The sequence below is a fragment of the Cervus elaphus genome, chromosome 22 (assembly GCF_910594005.1).
Source record: "Cervus elaphus chromosome 22, mCerEla1.1, whole genome shotgun sequence".
NCBI classification, from domain to species: Eukaryota; Metazoa; Chordata; class Mammalia; order Artiodactyla; family Cervidae; genus Cervus; species Cervus elaphus.
In genome coordinates this window covers 10,413,166-10,433,345 of record NC_057836.1, presented here as the reverse complement: position 1 = coordinate 10,433,345, position 20,180 = coordinate 10,413,166, and the positions used below count along the sequence as shown (strand labels likewise).

The window sequence follows — 20,180 nt, the reverse complement described above, 5'->3', positions numbered from 1 at the left end:
ATTTTTATATCTTTTTTTTTTTTTTGGCTATGCTGAGGCTTTGTTGCTGCATGGGCTTTTCTCTAGTCGCAGAGAGTGGGAGCTAGTCTCTAGTTGCAGTGTGCAGGCTTCTCATCGCGGTGGCATCTCTTGTTGTGGAACATGGGCTCCGGGACACTTGGGCTTCAGTAGTTTCAGCATGTGGGCTCAGAAGTTGTGGCTCCCGGGCTCTGGAGCACAAGCCCAATAGTTGTGGTGCACAGGCTTAGTTGCTCTGCAGCATGTGGGATCTTCTCAGATCAAGGATCAAATCCATGTCTCCCGCGTTGGCAGTAGATTCTTTACCATTGAACCACCAGGGAAGCCCTCCCTATATATATATTTTCATATTCTTTTCCATTCTGGCTTATCAAAAGATATTCAATACAGTTTTTTGTGCTATACAGTAGGACCTTGTTGTTTATCTATTCTATATATAATAGTTTGCATCTGCTAATTCCAAACTCCCAATCCTTCCCTCCCCAGTTCCCTCTCCCCTTGGCAACCACAAATCATGCCTGTGAGTCTGTTTCTGTTTGGCAGATATGTTCATTTGTGTCATATTTTAGATTCCACATATAAATGATATCATGTATTGTCTTTCTCTTTCTGACCTACTTTGCCTAGTACGCTAATGACTAGTTCTATCCATGTTGCTGTAAGTGGCATTATTTCATTCTTTTTTAATGGCTGAGTAATATTCCACTGTGTGTATGTATGTGTATGTTCTTTGCTCAAGTCTCAGATCAGGTGCTCTGTCTGAGATGCCTTCCCTGAATACTCACCCCACCCCTGGGTTGGTGATGTTTCCATTCTGGGCTTGGTAGTTCTGCTACCCTTCATCTGGTCATGCTCAGTTGTTGCCATTTTCCCTTAAAAAAACATGAGCTCCAAGTGGTCAGGAGCTGCACCTACTTTATCTCCATCCGCCCAGCCCCTAGCCCAGGGCCGGCCTGACACAAAGGAGGAGCTCAGCTCAGTGGCTGATTGACCAGTGAATATATGGATGCTTGAGGGCCTACAAGAAACAGATGGAGGGTGGGTAGGTCAGTGGGTAGATGATGAATGAATGACAGATGACAGATGTGTCAATGGGTGATGGATAAATTACATGTGTTGGACAAATGAGAAAGAGATGTCAGATGGATGACAGATGGGCATGTGGATGGATGGGTGATAAATGGAATAGATGATGGGTGCTGGATAGATAGATATTGCATGGATGGGTAAATGTTGTAGAATATGCATGTTGGATGGTGAATGAATGTTTTCAGGATGGGTAGATGGATTAAGGAAGGATACATGGATATAGGATGGATGAATAGATGAGGGGCTTCCCTGGTGGCTCAGAGGTTAAAGCATCTGCCTGCAATGCGGGAGACCTGGGTTCGATCCCTGGGTCAGGAAGATCCCCTGGAGAAGGAAATGGCAACCCACTCCAGTATTCTTGCCTGGAGAATCCCATGGACGGAGAAGTCTGGTGGGCTACAGTCCATGGGGTCGCAACGTGACCCCATGTCAAGAGTCAGACACGACTGAGCGACTTCACTTCACTTTATATTGGGATAATAGATCTTGGATAGATGAGTAGGTAGATGATGTAGGGTAGATTTTGGATGGTGGATGGATGGATATATGGACCAATTGATGTTGTTTTCCAGATGGAAGTTAGATGGATGGATGATGAATGGATGGATAAGAAGTTGGATAGATGGATAGAACCTGGGAAATAGCCTAATCTAAGCTGTGTTCTTTCTTATCTCCACTTCCAGTCAAAGGAGCCTGAGGAATCAGAACGAAGCAGAGGCCAAGACTCAGTGACTGATCAGAAGCAGGCCGACTCGGTAGTTGGGTCATTGGGTCATGGGTGTGGGTCATAGGGAGGGGAAGGGAAGGGAAATCAGGTAGGAGGTGGGCTGAGATCCTGAGATGAGCTCTGGAGTCATCCAGACCAAGGCTGGCTCTGTCATGGGGTCACTGAGAAGAGGGGCTCTAGAGGAGCTGGGCAGCAGGGCCACCTTCTGGCTTGGAGACCTGGGTGGGTGGACAGTCCTGGGGTCAGAAGCCCAGGGCTCCACTTTCAACTTGCTAGGATGCCCTGAAAAGGTCACTGCCCTTCCCTGGGCAAATGGCAGTTTGACTCTGATAGTCTCGGAAGGCAAGGTCCTCCTGGGTCTGAAGGGCTGGCCACCCTGGGAGAAAGGGTAGGCTTCCAGGAGCTGGAGCCAGAGAGGCACTGAAGAGGGCCAGGGAGGTACAGAAGTCAGCTGGGCCTGGAGGATCTCCAGGGTCCCGGGCGGGAGAGATGTGTGCAAGGGGTGGGGCCCGTCAAAGCTGCTGGGAAGCCTGGCTGCAGCTGGAGCACATGCTCTGCCCCGCCCCTCCCCACGACCTGCCAAACAGACTGTTCTCATCACCCTCAGCCTCCAGAGAGGTGAGGTCAGAGCCGAGGGCCTGGGGCAGCGGGAGGCGGGAGAGGGAGACCAGGCTGCTTGGGGCCAGTGCTTCTCTAATCCTGTTGTTCTGCAGTTTCTCCTGCTGGCTCCTGAAAAGCCGGGTGTCACGGGGTGAGGGGGTGTCTGTCTGGCCTTGCTTCTAGCCTGAGCTGGGGGGATTCTGCCCGACCCCTGACTGTTGGGCAGAGGAGGAAACGAGGGGCAGGGCAGTCATCCTGGATCATACAGCCCGTCGGTGGCGGAGCTCAAATTAGGACCCGGGACTCAGAACCCCCCACCCAGCCTTCTTGCTGCTCCCCCCGCAACACCGCTTCCCAGCTGTGCCCTGATTGCCTTGGGGCCTCGCAGAGTAGAAGCAGCATGGGCCTAACTGCTTTGGGCCATCTGTGAAATGGGAGGTGATGGGGACTGGTCACTAAAGGGGCTTCCAGCTCTCACAGGGACTCCGGTAGCTTTGCTCTTCCTCTTTCTGTGTTATTTCTTCACACTTCCTGGGGCTGGAGTTTTGCGAACAAAGAGGAAATAGCAATACAGGGGTCCCCCTCTGGTCTCCATGAAATGGGCCTGCCCCAGCAACCCAGAAAACCTCTCAGCCCACCCCTAGGAAGCTGGACAGAATGGACAACTGCCTCATTCATTCATTCACTTACATACTTAGTGAGCACCTTCTATATACTTGGGTGTGGGCCAGAGGCCAACTGGAGTGCCATCATGGAGCCCATGGGCTAGTGGTCACTGCTGTGACGGGGATGTGGTGCGGGGTCGGGGCCGTCCTTCCCCCCAGTGTCCTCTGGACCTGTGCTTTGATGCTTCATGTCCCACATCCGCCTGTGCCAGTAGCCTCCTCTGTGACTTTGGGCAAATGCCTCTGCTTCACAGGGGCCTCAGTTTCCCCAAGTGAAGGTGAAAGTCGCTCAGTCGTGTCCGACTCTTTGAGACCCCCATGGACTATACAGTCCATGGAATTCTCCAGGCCAGAATACTGGAGTGGGTAGCCATTCCCTTCTCCAGGGGATCTTCCCAACCCAGCAATCGAACCCAGGTCTCCTGCATTGCCGGTAGATTCTTTACCAGCTGAGCCACCAGGGAATCCCCAAACAAGGATGACTCCAAAGGGGGTGCACTTGGGGGCTCTGCTGGGTATGACTGTAGATGTCTGGGACTCATTCCTTTCACAAAGGTGAGGAGAGCAGGCAGATGGGGGACTCGGGATTAGGGGGACACTTGGGTGACCTCTTGGCTCCAGAGGATTGTTGCCATGGGGAAGAGGGACCCAGAGTTTCTCCATCTTTAGATATTTCAAGAGAAGCTGGAAATATGTAGTTATGTGTTAACCTCTTGATTATTTAACACTGGAACCTAATGCAAAATAATCTGAAAACCCTATGCGGGCTGAACACACATCTGTGGTCTGCGTTCCCCTCCTGCTGGCTCCTTGGGGTCCAACTTGAGGGTGGAGAAGTGCACATTCCCAAGGGCGATGAGACCCTAGAGCTCTACCAACCAATACCACACGGGTGAATGAGTTCACAAGCTCTTTTCTTGGCAGTTCTGGGATGGAGGAAGATGGCAACTCTGGGCCTTTGAGGTGGGCGTGGCAGCATGGGCAGGGGAGGCTGTCATCAGGGACTCCCCCATCCCACCAAAGGGACCTGGGGGCCAACACTGGACCCTGTTTGACAGGCAGACAAGAGGCCAGCGGAGGGCAAGGCTGGGAGCCCACTCAAGGGCCGACTGGTGACCTCATGGCGGATGCCCGGGGACCGTCCCACGCTGTTCAATCCGTTCCTGCTGTCTCTGGGGGTCCTCAGGTGGCAAAGGGTAGGCTGGCTCCAGTGGGATGGGAGGGGCGAGGGTGGGAGAGAGAGGGGGAGGGGAGGGAGGAGGCTGGTGTTAGGCAGAGGAAAACCATAGGGGCTGAGAGGGAGAGATGTGGGACCCACACATGAGAAAGGAGGGCTGGAAGCAGAGCCCTGGGCTCCCTTGGACAGGAGGGGCCTGTCCCACCTGCAGGACCGGGCTGGGGCCGCTTTCAGCTTGCAGGGTGAAGGGTGATGGAATAATTCACACAGCTGAAAGCTCCCAATCAGCATACAGGCCAAGGGGAGCTAGGCTGGGGGGAAGGGGGAGAGGGAGAGAGGGCCTGCGAGGGGCTCTGGGATTGCAAAGTGTGTCTCAGACCTGGGCCTGAGCCAGTTGCACAAACATCTGGCATTACGTAACCCATCCTTTACCCAGAGAGGGCTGTAAACACTCAGGCCTCTGGTTCGGGGTTTCCTCAAGAGTGGGGAGAGGGGAGGGGAGGCAGCTGAGACTTGCTCTCTCTGGCCCCCGCTTCACAGTGGAGGGTGCAGGCCTGGCCACCTCCAGGGGCCACAGGCTGGCTCGTGGGCTCTCTTCTCTCAGTGACAGGCTAGTTCTTGTACTCTGATAAGCTGGGGGTCTAGCTCTAAGCTGGGCACATTAGATGCTGTAATTAGACACAGTGTACACTCAGGGAGGTGAGGTGGACTTGCCCAAGGGTGCATGGCTAGGGTTTAGAGGAACCAGCCACTTGCTGATTTTCCTCATTGATGAGATCTCTTCACTTGATCTTAGCCAAAAGGCCGAGAAGCGATTGATGAGATCTCTTGATGAGATCATGGCTGCAGTCAAACTCACCAAGCCTCAGTTGCCACATCTGTCTAACGGGATAAAATGTATATATGCCGATGATCAGGGCTGTAGGGAGGACTGGCTCAGAGAGATCAGGATGTACAGAGATGCGAGGGGGTGGGGGGCAGCATTCAAACACTAACTTTCCCATCTGCTTCTTTTCTTTTTAGTATTTAAAAAGTATATATTTTGGCTCAGTTTATTTATTTTTATTTTTTGGCCACGTGGCACGTGGGATCTTAGTTCCCCAACCAGGGATCAAACCTCTGCCCCCTGCAGGGGAATCGTGGAGTCATAACTACTGGACCGCTGGGGAAGTCCCCCATCCACTTCTGAATTTCCTCTCTGCTGCTCTATGGGGGTTAAGGCACAAGGATAACCAAGCAAACATGGTTATCTAGGCAGGGTGGTATCTTTAAGTCAGGGGCGGGAGTTACCTTATCAGCCTAACTAAAGGTCACTAACACACAGTAGTTCTGGCAGGAGGGAGCAGGTAAGTCCTTGGTGGGAGAGAAAGGGAAGAGAAATGGGGAAATGGACTCTGGGCTGCTGCTGCTGGTGATGATAACCAGCATTTATTGTACACCTACTATGTGCTTGGCTCTGTGTTCAGTGAGTGGCACACCTGATTGCATTGAATCCTTGCCCTTGGTGTATCATGTATGGTTCACATTGTCCATTTAATAGATGAAGGAATGAAATTCACTTGTTCTAGGTCACACAAAGGGGAGAGCTAGGATTTGAAGCCTGCTCTAGCCAACCTCAGAGCCCACCCTGTCCCCACCACCTCCGTGCATCCGTGTCTCCTTGCAGAGTCCTCCTTGCAGCCCTGAGAGTCTCTGCAGATTTTCCCCATTGGACAGATATGGCAACTGAGGCTCAATGAACTGGCGGCTCTTCTCTCACCTGATGATGAGGAAAATCAGGAGCTGAGAGACAGAACTGCTAGTGGAACCACCCAGACAGTTACTTAGAGCAGTTTTAAACATTTCTCAGGCTGGATAGTGAAATTAGTCCAAGGACAAGAGCCAGGAAACCTAAGGCTTGAGTTCTGTCTCTGCCCCTAATTTGTCTCCCTTCTCTGAGCCTCACACTGTTATCCTCAATAGAGGAATAGTCTGAAACCGGATAACCCCAAAGTTTGGTGACTGTTTAAGAAGTCATTCCTGGGTCCCTGAAGCTGTGCCATCCCTCTTACCAGGGCAAGTTGCAGTAAGGGAGTCATCGCTTCACTTGTGCATTCACTCACTGGACCAACATTTGTGAAAAACCTGATATGGGCTGAGGCCCTGGGCTTTACATGATATAGACAAAAACCACTCTTCCTGCCCACAGGGAGCTCACAGTTTGTGAGGACACTGACATAGAACTGGTCAGGACACAGTGTGGTCATCACTTGAGTTGTAGAGTGTACAGATGCAGGGAGCTCTGGACAAGGAGATTCTCAGTCTGTGCTGGGGGCACTCTGGCTTCCTTTGGACTGAGACTTGGGTGAGGAGGAATTTTCCAGGCAAACAAACATTTGGAGGGAGGGGAGGGAGAGAGTGTGTGTGTGTTGGGGCATGAGGACAGGAAGGGAAGTGTTCCAGACACAGCACAGAACAATATGTGCCACTAGGGAGCTACAGGGGACCTGGCTTATTCTGGGACGTCCTGGTGCTTGTGCAGCCCGAGCACGTGAAATGTGTGTGTGTGTAATGATGAAGGACAGCAGGCAGGGGCCATATGATAATGAACCCTGACTCCTGGCACAAGAATGTACCTCTCAGCAGTGGAGAAGTGTTGAAGAACTTTGGGCAGGGGAGTGTTCTAGTTACTGTGTTGAGGGTACTGGAAGAGAGTCCCGGGGAGCCAGGAACCCAGCAGAGAGGCTGGTGCTATCAGGTGCGTGCCCATGCCACTGTGTCAGGGTGGTAGCTGAGGTCTTCTGTTTGTTCACTCACTCTCCCAAGGACCAAATAAATGCCTGAGTGAGGTACAGGGGTAGGGTGAGAACACTGCTCAGCAAGGCCAGAAGGCCAGTGTCTAGGAGGACTTATCCGGGGTCTCATTCCTCAGGCTGGAGAGAATTCCAGTGGGAAATGCTGGAAAAACTTCAGCTCCCTGGGCCTCCACTTCTTTACCTGTGAAATGGGGATAGTAATTATAATCATGACAGCAATAATTTCTGAACCCCAAAGTGAGATGGCAGAATCACTGAAATGATAATTATTCCAATCCCCCTGTGCCCCTACCTAAGGAGAACTAACTAGGGATAAAGGGGGTGTTCTAGGTGCTTTACTTAAATAAACAATCCTTACAGCAGCCTGTGAGATCATAGCATCATCTCATTTTACAGAAGGTGAAGTTGAGGCACAGAGAAGTTAAGTACTTTGCTTAAGGTAATACAGGGCTTGAGTCACAATGCTCCATAAGCCATTCCATGCACTTAGCAACAAATTCCATCACAGTCCCTCCTCAACTGTGGGTTTAGAGGAGCTCCTGCAGGCAAAGAACCTCTTAAAAACCACCAAGTGCTTTGGGAAAGAGAAACAGTATAGTCCACACCCAAGAACACAAAATGAGGTTCTTAAGCAGAGAAAGACTCCCTGTGAGGAGGGGGCATTAAAATGGGAAGGCTCTATGATTCCATAACTCACTTTGTGCTTAGATTGTGCTAAGTCGCTTGACTCTTTGCGACCCTATGGACTGTAACCCTCCAGGCTCCTCTCTTCATGGAATTCTCCAGCAAGAACACTGGAGTGGGTGGCCATGCCCTCTTCCAGGGGATCTTCCCAACCCAGGGATGGAACCCCTGTCTCTTGTGTCTCCTGCATTGGCAGGCGGGTTCTTTACCACTAGCACCTACCTTACTTGTTAGGAATCCCCGTCTCTTCTTCCTGTGCGATCTTGGGCAAGTTGGCTCACCTCTCTGAGCCTTCATTTTCTCATTAGTAAAGTGGAGACAAAGACACCCCCTGTCGGGTCTGTGGTTAAGGACGAAAGTCCACTACACAGGTAATGAAGGGGGCTGGGCGAGTGGGACGCGCTGAGTTGGTAGTTTTGGGTGCTTTGCCGGCGTCGTCATCAAACCGGGGAGGCAGAGCCCTAATGGACCCATCGCTCCCGTCTGGCGGCTGGCGACTGGGTCGGGGGGAACCGTTGCTGGGCGACGAGGGTGCCACACCCCGCTGCCCCCACCCCGCACTCCCGCGCAGCGGCCCGTCAGAGTCACCTGCACGCAGGGCCCTTCCTTCCTCCCAGCGCGCCTCCGGGGCCAGAGCCCGGCCCGCCCTCCGTTCCCTCCGCCCCCATCCGCCGCGCCGGGGACCGCCCCCGCTCGCCCGTCCCGTCGCAAGAGGCCCTGCCTACGGGCCTCTCCCGCGCTCCCATTGGCCCGCCCGCGGCCCCCGCCACTGTTTGTCCCGGCTACCCTGCCGCCCATTGGCCATCCCGGATCCTCCCAGGAAGTTTGAAAAAAAAAAAAAAAAAGTTTTATGGGCGGATGGAAGGGGCCGGGGCAGCGCCGGGGAAGGGAAGGGCCGGGAGGAGCGGCGGCTGGCGGCCGAGAGGGGCGGCGGCGGCGGCGGGATTCCCGCTCCGCTGAGCCCAGCCCGAGAGCCCTTTCCACCTTCCTGCCTCCTGCTCTCGCCGCCCCGGGTTGCCAACATGACGGTGAGTGCTCCCCGCACCGGGGGTGCAGCCCTTCTGCACCCCCAGGCCGGGAGGAGAGCGACAGCCGGAGCCAGAGCCGCGCCGCTCCCCTCTGGGCAACCCCCTCCTCACTTCCCTGAGGCGAGAAGAGGTCTCGGCCGGAAGAAGGGCGACCCCGGCCGCACTGGCCGGCTGTCCTGCCTCACCTTCCCCCGGCCTCACCTTTCCGAGCCAGGAGCCCGGGCAACCCCCACCCCGAGAAGATGGGAACTCTCGCTCTCAGGCACCACCCCCTAACTTTTGCCGGTCCAATCATGGACAGATTCAGGGTGGCCCTTTCCCCTTCTCTTCTCCAGCTCCCCTTAGTGAAAACCTGATCTGATTCCCCCAAGTTGCGCCAGATCTATAAGGGTCTCCCAGGGTTCTGAGTCGCGGGAGGAGCGGAGATGGGCCTGGCCCGGGTCTGGGTCTCGCCAGGGGCTGGAGAGAGTAGCTCCCTTGGTTGAAATGGGTCTCGCTGGTGCGGGTCTGGGAAGCTTGTCCGCCCGTGTGGGCGCTGGGCACAGGCCTCTGGAGCCCATCCTGGGACTTCTGAAGTAGCAGGATACCGTGCTCTCCCGGGCTTGCCACTTCGCAGTGGCTCTGGGACCTTGGGTGGGGCAGGCCAGCGATTGGGAGTGAGGAACATGGTGGCAGGGATTTGTCTTTCTCTTGGGGATGAGCCATACCCAACCTCTATCAGTACTTGTGCCTTAATTATCATATTGCGTCTCATAGCTGAGTTCACCAATAGCCCCGTTTCACAGTGTAATAAACTGAGGCTTGGGGAGGGGTGTAGGTGAGTTGCCAGAGGTTACCCTGAGTGTAAGGGAAGGAGTAGCCCTTTTCCAGGTCACTCTGGCCCCTTGACTGTGATGTTCTGGAAGGGACGGGCAGGATTGCTTTTGCTTTCTGGCAGGCTCCTTAGGGAGACTCTTGACAGCCTGGAGAGGAGGGTTGGGGGGAGTTGAGCAGCGTGGGTGTGCGCCGGGCCCCTGCCTCCTAAGTGCGATGACCTGCTCACTGCCTGGACTTCCTCAGCCTCTGCACATCCTGCCACCTCTGCTGGCCCTTCCTGTTGTCAGCAGCCTCCCCTCCCCTGTCAGGGAGTAGAGAGGGATGTGGGGGGAGGAGCTGAGTCAGTGTCTTCCACCCCACCCCCCCATCCCTGCCTTAGGCTAGTGGAGAGTGGTTGCATTGCCTACGGGGTGCCTGCCAGGCCCTGAAACTGGGTGCTGTCACATTACCAGCTTGGATCCCTGCAGGTTGATGGTAACTCCCCGTCTAACCGGTGAGGACACCGATGAGTTCACACTGTAGGTAGTGAACTTACGTGCCCTGGGTGACATGGCCCGGCCCTGGCTGAGCCAGAATTTGTAACTCGGTCTGTCCCAGTTTTGTCTCAGGATCAGATAAATGTACATAGTTGCCTTTCCTGGGGAAGCACATGCTGAACTTGGGTAAGACTGCTGGAAGCAGCTTGTGGGGACTCATCCCTGCTGGTGGGAGGAGGCTCCCCTAAGGAAATGACCTCCTGGGACTACAGGACTTTGTCAAATGGAGAGGGATGGGGGGTTGGGTGGGGGTACAGTGTGGATCAAGGCTGGTGGCCGTATTTGGGGAATGAAATGGTGAAACGTAGAAAAAGGACTTGGGAAGGAGGGCCTCAGAGGCCAGGAAGAGCAGCTTGGGCTTGTTCAGGGGCACTGGGGAGCCATGAAAGGTTATGGAGCAGAGAGGAGGCTCACATTGACCTTTGACAGTGTTTACCGGATTCATCCTGGCTGCTCTCAGACCTGAGCCCACTCCAGGCTGGTGTCCTGCCCATTGCTTCCTCACATCCTCTTCCTCTCTCCCGGCCCCATCTCCCTGACTTCGACCTCAGAAATCTGAACGAACAAGTGGCAAAGTTGCTATGAACGTGTAAATGCTTAGAGGCTTCAGGAAGCTGGGCCTGGAGTCAGGCTCTGTGCAACCTCCTTTTGCCTTAGCCGGGTGCAGCCTTGCCCCTGGAGCTTCATCCCCAGCCGGCTGCCTGGCATCAAATTATATACCTGCTCACTTGTTTATTGTCTGTCTCTCTCCAGAGTTCCACCAGGGCAGGGGCCGCATCTCTTATTCACCACTGATTTCCACTGAACAGGGCCTGGTTCAAAAAAATAAAGAGAGAGAGATGAAAAGAAAGAAGGGAAGAAAGAAACTTGTATGAATGTCCTGAGTCCTAAGATCTTGGTGGGGGTGGTGAACAGTGTGTGTCCCTGATGGAGTTGCTTCTGGTCTAGCCTGTGAGGGATAAGTGAGTGGCTTCAGGATGATCACAGATGCCACAGAGGCCCTGGGAAGTCATCTGGTGTGGTGTGTACCAGGAAAGGCGCCTCCGAGGTGGCGATGAAGCCAGGTCTCAAGGCATGAGAAGGGGTTTGCCTGGTTGAAGGAGGTGGAGGAGGCCTTGTGTTTCAAGCAGAGGACATAGGTGTGTGTGGAGGGCCCCAGTCCTGGTGTGTTGGGGATCGGAGAGGAAGTGTGATGACGTAAAACTTGGGGCCCCCTAAGCAGGGGTGATGCTGAGGCTTTCGGACTGTCCTGAGGCAGCCGGACCTTGTTCTGGAACCTCCCCTGAGGGTTTGGAGCGGGCCTGTGACACTAGGCCTTTCGGAGCGGGTCCCCTGCCAGAGCGTGCATACAGGGGGCGGTGTCCATGGTCCAGGCTGGCTTGAGGCAGAGTTGACCTGTGGTCAAAGGAGGGAGGGCTGCTGTGAAGTCCTATCAGTACTCTGGAAGGAAAAGGGAAAGGGAGCTTCCTGCAGGTGGAGGGAAGGTGTCTGGGGCTGAGGAGCCATGTGTGAAGTTACAGGGGACAGAGGGTTAGGTTCTCTGACCACCTTTTGACCCTTGGGGGCTTCCCAGGTAATTGCAGGACCTCACCCACCAGCAGGTTTAAAAACTCACACTGGTGGCCTTCTCTCCCCAAGGTCACCATGCCATCTCATGCCTGACAGTGTGTGTGTGATATGTGGGTACCAGTGTCTCTGTGTGTAGCCCATTCAGTTATCTCATGGAACTTGGGGGAGGGCAGGACCCCCACCCCCCCGCCCCCCATCCTTTGCCACATCAAGCATCTGGGCTCAGAGAGGGAATGTGACTTAGGAAGGCCACTCTGCTTCCCAGGCAGCCCTCAGGGTCCCAGCCTGTCACTCCTGCCCTTCCTCAGCCTCTGGAAGCCCATGACTCTCCCAGCCCCGGCTTGGCTGTCTTGATTGGCTGGGTGGTCAGCTGGTCCTTCCCGGGGGGCTCTCCCCAGGTCTGCACAGTGTTGCCAGCTCTGTGGTCCATCCTAAAAAGCCTGGCTCTTCAGCCGCCAGGAGGTGGGGTGGGAACGGCCCCCAAAGCACGGGAATTTAGATCAGGGAGGTAGAGGAGGGCGGATATTTAATCAGCAGGTTTCCCCTGGGGTCACAGCATGCCAGGCCCTGAGGCCACGGCAGGCCCCTGTCTGCACGTGGACCCAGATGACTTGGTGGCCCTGAGCATGGCTATTGGTCTTCAGTCTGAGCTTGGAACCACCCTGGGCAGCTTCCGGCCCACGTGGGGAACAGGGCGGGGAAGAAGAGAAAGCAGACAGGGCGTACACAGCCTGGGGTTTCCCAGGTCTGAGCAGGGCCTGTGTCCCTTCCGTCAGACAGATCTGCGGGGAGGGGCTTGATGCAGGGGTTGGGCCACTTGGCCTGCTGAGATCCAGGGGCCCTGGTCCCAAGGCCATGGCTGGGGACGGCTCAGGATGTCCAGGCTCTTGGCCCAAGCCCCTCTCAGGCCTCTTCCTCCACCGGAGGAAGAGAATGGGGCTTGGTCCGAGGAAGGCGGGTCAAGGCAGGTGGCCAGGTCAGGTGGCTCCAATTTCCAGGTTTCCAACCATTGTCGCCGCCCACCCCGCCGAGCCATGCCACCCGCTCCCTCCATGCAACCAGACACCTTGGCCCGGTGGAGCTGTGATGCAGATGCTGATAGGTGGGCTCAGAGCCATGGCAACAGGTGGCAGCCTCCTCCCTGCCGGCCAGCTTGGCCCACCAGCGAGCAGGAGCTGAGACCCTGCAGGGGGACCGGGACTTAGACGAGAGAGAGAGATCTCCCCAGCAGGCCTTAGGGTCTGTGGATCGGCCTGGCCAGATAAAATGCCCAGATGAGCAGTTTTGTCCTTTAGGGGATAGGCGGGGGGCACCTAGCTCCAGGTCCCTGTGGAACATGCTACACCTGGGAGGCCCCAGACCCCGGGGCTGTGCCCCCCTCGGCAGCACTCGGCAGGTAGGACTTGCCAGAACTGAGGTAACATCTCCCCAGCTCTTCCAAAGAGCTAGGGGGGCCCCAGGGGTCTTAGACCACACCTGGGCCTGGCTCCATTTTTCAGGGTCTCCAGGAGACGAGGAAGGGCAGGGCTGGTTGGACCACGGGAGGCTTATTGGGTTGGGGGTGGGTAAGATCATTAGGGCATTATCTGCCTGGGCCTCATCAGCAAGAGGAACTGGACAGTTCGCTCAGCCCTGCTGGCCTGGCCTGTCCACTGCGCTCTGTAAGGGTCCCTTGTTCCAGGCAGAGTTCTTTCCCCTCTCTCTCTCCCTCTCCTCCACACTCAGGTGAGGAAGCAGGCTGGCGGGAGGGGAGCTTGGAGGTCTGTGGTGGATGGCCAGTCACCTGGCCCACCTCTCAGAGGTTGCCGGGTGTTCAGGAAAGGGACCAAGGCTGCTTCAGTGGCTGGGAGCCTGCCTGGATTTGGGGGGTTATCTGGGCCCTGAACCCTCCCTTCTGGCTTCGCAGTACTCTTATAGGACTTAGAGCAGGTAGGATGAGCCCCTTTGGTTCTTGCTGAGCCTGACTCACCTGCCACCCCCTCTCCCCATAGCCCGATCTGCTAAACTTCAAGAAGGGATGGATGTCTATCTTGGACGAGCCTGGAGAGGTAGGAGGGCTGCGGTGGGGTGGGGTGAGGGGTAGGGGGTGGGAAGTGGGGTTGTTGCAGGGCCCTGTAGGGTCCTGGGGGCTGCCCAGGTGGCTGAGCAGCTTCCCTGGCCTGTCTAGCCATCTAAAGACCCTGGCTTCTGGGTGGAGGGGTTGGATGGTGAGGGCCAGAGGGGGAACCCTGAGGGGGATGTTTCCTGTTGGAAAGAAGGCCCTGGGCTGCTGGGTGGAAGGGCAGAGGCCGCTAGTCATCTCAGCTTTGTGAGGCAGCCTGCATTATGTAAGGTCTCCAGGATGGCGGCCTCCTGGCCCTTCACGCCCTCCACCCCCATCCTCTCTTCTCACCAGGAGCCCCTCGGCCATCCCACCTCTTGACCACCCTGGCTGGGTGTCTGAGGGTCTGGGATGGAGGGGTTCACAGAGATCATCCTGTCTGAGATTATACAAATTCCCAAAGGCTCAGTCATGCAGCAGCTCCCCCCAACCTTGGGGTGGGGGCTCAGAGCACATTCCTTGAAGTCTCACCAACCTGGGGCCCCATTGAGCGAGTCACAGCTTCTTCCGGCCTCAGTGGCTTCATCTGTGAAATGGGCATGCTGGGTAGTGAGAATTCTTTCCAGGCTGGATAACAGAGTCATAGAGGTCAAGCACATAAAATGTTCCACAGAGCCCTCAGTGCCTGCTTGGGCCTCAGCTAATCACCCTTCCCTTTCTCTGCTGTGTGCATCCTTAGAGCCAGAAGGGACAGTAGCTTTTCACCATTCTACCCTTCTGGCTGCCAGGCTGGAGGTGGAGCTGGCCTCCTGCCCACCCAGCCTGGGAGGGGACGTCTCCCTGCCCGGGTCCTGCATGCGCCCGCGGCTTGGGTCTGCGTGCAGCCCGCATGCCATGGAGGGCTTGGAGCCAAAGGGAATCTCATTGTGTTCTCTACCCACATGCTTTATTCCCTCTAGCCCACAACCTTCCGAACCCGCTGCCTGCTTGCCAGCCCCCTGGTGGCTGGGCTCCAGGCTCACACAAGGCCGGGCATCCCGCCAGTGACCCTTCCCAGCCTCCCCACCCAGGGTCTCTGGAGGGCAGAGATTATGAGCCCCACCCAGAACTGGCCATTACTCATTCTCTTTCACAGGGTTTTGGAATGTCCGAGCTGGAAGGGCCCTGGGAGTTCAGCTAGCCCAACCCCTTGGTGCACAGACAGGAGACAGGCCCAAAGGGCTTTGATCTCTTCCAGGCCCAGCAGCACCTTGGACAAGCCCAGGCCTAGAACTTGGGGCTCCTGAGGCCCACAGAGTCCAGCCAGCTGCCATTGCAGGCAGTCGTAGACCAGGCCTGGAATGGCCTAAGAGATCTTTTGGCCCAAAACCCCTGCCCCACTTTACAGAGGAACAGTTGTCCTGTCCAGCAGCTCGGGTCACCCAGAAGAGCAGCGTGGTTCTAAGAGGGCCAGTCTCTCTGAACAGTCCCCAACGTCCTTGTGCCTGACCATGTGCCAAGTGCCATGAGAGACACTCCGGGGAGGGTTAGGAATTTCTGACCTCACCAGGAGGCTTAGGGACTACTTAGCCCTACTTTACAAGTCAGAAAACTGAAGCTCAGAGAGGTTGAGACACATGACTAAAGACACACAGCTAGCAAGGGATAAAATAGTTGTTACCCTGGTCTCTTGGATTGTTAAAGTCCTATTTCTCAGGGGCGGCAGTGTGGAAAGAAGTAGAAAGTATCATCCTGGCATATCCTTGAAAACTTACCATCTTCTTGAGGAAAGAAAACTAAGTACTTGAAGTATTAACCAGAGCTTGGTGATGCGGGGGAGCTGCAGAGGACATGGGCTGACCCTGGTAGTGGGTGTATCTTGACTGGCATTCTAGTGAGTGGCCGGAAGCCCGGACGTGAGCTGAGCTTGGCACTTTCATATCAGGCTGTTCTGATGCCCCCACCCCTCTCCCATGTGTCCTGCCAACCTAACCCCATCTGCAGTAGAGAGAAGCATTGCAGAAAGGTGCCCACATCGTAAATGTACAGATAATGCATTTTCATAGCTGCATGTATATGTAACCAGCACCCAGATCAAGAAACAGAATATGACCAGCTCTCAGACACTTCTCCCTGGGCCGCCTTCTGGTCCTGCTCTCTGGGAGACTTGTCCTCGGCTGTTGGGGTGATCAATCTGGGAGTAGCATAAGGAAGAAGACTTTGAAGTCCTGACCCCTGGCTTGCTAGGCAAATGCCCTTACACAGGTCACAACCCCTTCCTGGATTGCACTGGGCAGGATTTGCATACAGGACCCTCGATGATCTTGGTGGAAAGGATCAGGAGGCCTATGGAATTGTCAACAAATCAGGGAAGGGCTCTCAGAAAGAAAGGGAGGATGAGGTTAGTGAGGAGAAGCCTACCCATTTCACAGATGATGCTACCGAGGCTCAGACGGAATGGAGGGGCTAACTGCAAATGTGGATTTTGTGACTCTGCACTGTCCCCTGCCCCCCGCATCTCAGCCCAGCTGGTAAGAGTGCCAGGCACCTGCTGCAAGCAGAACAGTTGACCTGGCAGCACCCAAGATGCCTGTGGAATGATGCGCACACACACACATACTCATTCCACGCCCCTGACCCTTACTCACCGCCATCTCTCCTTTGCAGTGGAAGAAGCACTGGTTTGTGCTGACTGACTCAAGCCTCAAGTACTACCGGGATTCCACTGCTGAGGAGGTGAGACAATGAAGTGGGAGGGCTTCTTCCCCCATCAGGTTCCAGGGGACCCCTGGAAGGGGTTCAGGGGGGATCACTGTAGTCCATGGACCATCATGAGTCCTCCTGCTGCAGGCGGATGAGCTGGACGGTGAGATTGACCTGCGCTCCTGCATGGACGTCACTGAGTACGCAGTGCAGCGGAACTATGGCTTCCAGATCCACGTGAGCCTGTGGGCAGCTGGGGGCCATATCCCTGGAGGGCCCCCAGAGGAGGTTTGGGGGTGGAGTGTGGCTCCCCAGACTGGCTCCCATCACTCGTTTCCCCAGAAACCTTGTCCTCAGAGCCAGCAAGAAGCTCTGCTGCCAACACTGAGCTTGTCTGGGGCAAGCCCGGGTATCACTGGCAAGCCGATTTGAATGTTGGAGAGACTGTGGAGGCGACGGGACTCTTCCGAGGCTAGGAGGGGAGGGTGTGCATCCTCTGCCCACCTCCAGGCTTAAGACCTGAGATGCCACCCCCTGGGAGGGAAGGGCACCTCCCTGGGGGAGTGGGGAGGGAGCAAGGAAGCTGGCCAGGTGGCAACCTACCTGTGGGGTGAACTTGCAGACCAAAGATGCTATCTATACCTTGTCGGCCATGACCTCGGGCATCCGAAGGAACTGGATCGAGGCTCTGAGGAAGACTGTGCGTCCCACCTCAGCCCCAGATGTCACCAAGTACGTGCTGGACAAGGGCCTTTGGGGAGGCACTTACCACCCCCTGAGCGCCGCATCCTGAATGGGTATCTGGTGCTCACCTGAGGGCCCTGGGCCTCAGTTTCTCTACCAACAAAATAGGGAGAGGGAGGGGGCAGTGGATATCTGTGGCACTCATCCAGAAATACCTTGAGGTTTGGAGGTTGACTCTCATCCCATCCTGATAGGGTGGGGAGAGGCCTCGGCTCTTTGGAGGTGTGGCTGATTGTGTGCTGAGGGGCCTGGTCTGAGCCTGTGTCAGGGAGAGGGGATGGCTACTTAGTCGGGGTGGGGGACTCACTCCCTGTGGAGGTCGCTGTGGGGAGAGGGGCAGGAGGGTCGAGTGACCTGGTGGTAGAGCCCCCACACAGTATAAACCCCAGATGTGGGACTTGCCTGGCAGTCCAGTGGTTAGGACTCTGGGCTTCCACTGCAGGGGGCCATGGGTTCGATCCCTGGTGAGGGAGTTAAAAATCTCCCATGCCACACAGCACGGCCAAAAAGTAAATAAAAATAAATTTAAGTAAGCATCTTTTTAAAGAAACAAACACAAAAAGCCCAGATGCCCGTGAGGGTCGGAACTCTGGCTGTTGGGTGGCAGAAACTGAAGCATGGTATTGAGGGGGCACGGACTGTGTGTCCATCTGCCTGGCCGCCCCCTGACTGTCAGCCTTAGGCCAGTTGCTGTCTGGACTGAGTTTCAGATTCCTCACCTGTTGTGCCAGGTATCGTGTGAGGATATGCACAGAGGCGCTTTATAAACTCTTGCCTACTATGCAGCTGGACTATGATTTACTGTATAGGCTTTGCTGCTATAGCAAAGAAACCCCAAACATGGGCTTACACAAGGCAGAGGTTTATTTCTCACTCCAGTCTGGACCTGGCGGGGCTGCTGTGTGGCCCCTAGCCCCCAGCCTTGCCTCTGGGCCAGAGCACTGCTCACATTCTCACGGGTCCAAGCCAGGAGGCAGGCCAGGGCACACCTGTCCTTTGAAGGGTGCTGCCTCTCACTTGCACTGGGCAGAGTAGTCACATGGCCACTTGTAGCGGGAAGGGACACTTTAGTTTTTGGCCAGGTGACCACATAACCCAGTGTTGCTATGGAAGCAGAGGGGAGCTGACAGTTGTTATGAGTCTCCACAGTTTGTGCCTATGCAGCCAGAGGCCACTGTTCACTTCACTTGCAGTGACCCTGGGCATCTCCCCTGTTCCACTATGAGCCTCTTGAGCCCAGGGTCTTGTCTCCCACCACACCCTTAACACTAATGCTGCCATCACCATTCGCAAAGGCCTTCCTGGTTGCTTTGAACACATTAAGTCATCTAGTCCTCACGTCCCTCCTGTAAGAGGCATTGTTGTCCCATGTTATAGATGAGATGACTGAGGCTTAGAGAGGGCGGCCAGGTTCCCTGGAAGCGGTGGAGCTGGGATGGTTTCCAGGATCTGTTAATGATGGAGCTGTAGTTTAGTTCTAACTTGCTTCCCCCACTGGGGTCTGTCCCCAGGCCCCCGCACACGGGTCACACTCCAGAAGTGCTTGTTTTGGGACTGTGCAGGCCAGGTCCCGCCTGACGTGGCTCTGCTGGCCCCCTAGGCTCTCGGACTGCAACAAGGAGAACACGCTACATGGCTACAGCACCCCGAAGGGCTCCCTGAAGGCGGGGGAGCAGCGGGTGGGCTCTGAGGTCATCAGCCGGGGCGGCCCCCGGAAGGCAGATGGGCAGCGGCAGTCGCTGGACTACGTGGAGCTCTCCCCGCTGACTCAGGGCTCCCCACAGCGGGCCCGCACCCCGGCCCGCACCCTCGACCGCCCGGCCAAGCAGGAGGAGCTGGAGCGGGACCTGGCCCAACGCTCCGAGGAGCGACGCAAGTGGTTCGAGGCCACGGATACCCGGGCCGCAGAGACACCGGCAGGCGAGGGTCCGCGCCGGGTCCTGGGTGCCCCGCTGACTGAGGACCAGCAGAGCCGGCTCAGCGAGGAGATCGAGAAGAAGTGGCAGGAGCTGGAGAAGCTGCCCCTTCGGGAGAACAAGCGGGTGCCTCTCACCGCCCTGCTCAATCAAGGCCGCGGGGAGCGCCGGGGGGCCCCGAGCGACAGCCACGAGGCGCTGGAGAAGGAGGTAGGTGGGCATGGCTGGCCTCTGGGAGCCTCCTCACCCCACCAGCGCCCTTGACATCCCTGCAGTCATGCTGTAGCATTAGTTCTTGCATACGTACAGTGATGGGGAGCTCACCCCCGAGCCACTGACACTTCAGATGCCTTGTGATCTGGAAACTGCTTTCCTGGACCTTGGGGATCTTCTGTTTTTGTTTGTTTTTCCCCATCTTTGTTCTGTCCTCAGCAGTCCCAAAGAAGGGAAGGGGGAAGAGAAGGGAGAGACCATTTATTGAGCAACTTCTGCATACCAACCCTTGTGTTAGGCCCTCCTTACTTACATGCAGGCTCATGCAGTCCTCACCTGGTCACATGGCAGTTTCATGGTCCCTTAGGGTAGATCGCCTCACTGTTTTACTGATGGGAAACTGAGGCTCCAAGAAGTTTCCTCCTACCTATATAATAGGTAAATATCTCTGACTGTGGTGTCCTGCGCCCAACCCTGTTGAACCTTCTTCTCTGGGCCAGCACTCTCCTGGGTCCCTGACCTGGCCATCCAGGAAGCATCTGGAATGTGCCCCTTGCTCACGTTACCACACCAGGGCCACTTCATCCCGCCAGCTCCATTCCCCCTTCGAGGCCCTCAGTGACCTCGCCTCCTCCCATCCCCATAGGTCCAGTCCCTTCGTGCCCAGCTGGAGGCATGGCGTCTCCAAGGGGAGGCTCCTCAAGGTGCACCCAAGTCCCAGGAGGACGGCCACATACCCCCCGGCTACATCTCACAGGTAAGGCCATGGAGCTGTTGCATGGGGGCTGGGGACAGGTTTCTGGTTGCCGTATTTTGAGAAAACAGCTGATATTCTGGGAGTCCTTCCTGTACCAGAGCGGAACCTGGGTGAGGCCTTTGA

The 20,180-nt window shown here is 55.9% G+C and overlaps 1 protein-coding gene across 1 annotated transcript in view; it reads left to right on the top strand.

Moving 5' to 3' along the window:
• Nucleotides 1-20,180, top strand: part of LOC122680291 (TRIO and F-actin binding protein) — a 59,150-nt gene that overhangs the window by 25,853 nt on the left and 13,117 nt on the right. Inside the window, 8 exon segments of the mRNA XM_043881492.1 lie at nt 1,791-1,862; nt 4,158-4,295; nt 13,696-13,751; nt 16,352-16,460; nt 16,575-16,664; nt 17,050-17,159; nt 18,772-19,297; nt 19,947-20,057. Coding sequence (XP_043737427.1) covers nt 1,791-1,862; nt 4,158-4,295; nt 13,696-13,751; nt 16,352-16,460; nt 16,575-16,664; nt 17,050-17,159; nt 18,772-19,297; nt 19,947-20,057 — 1,212 coding nt within the window.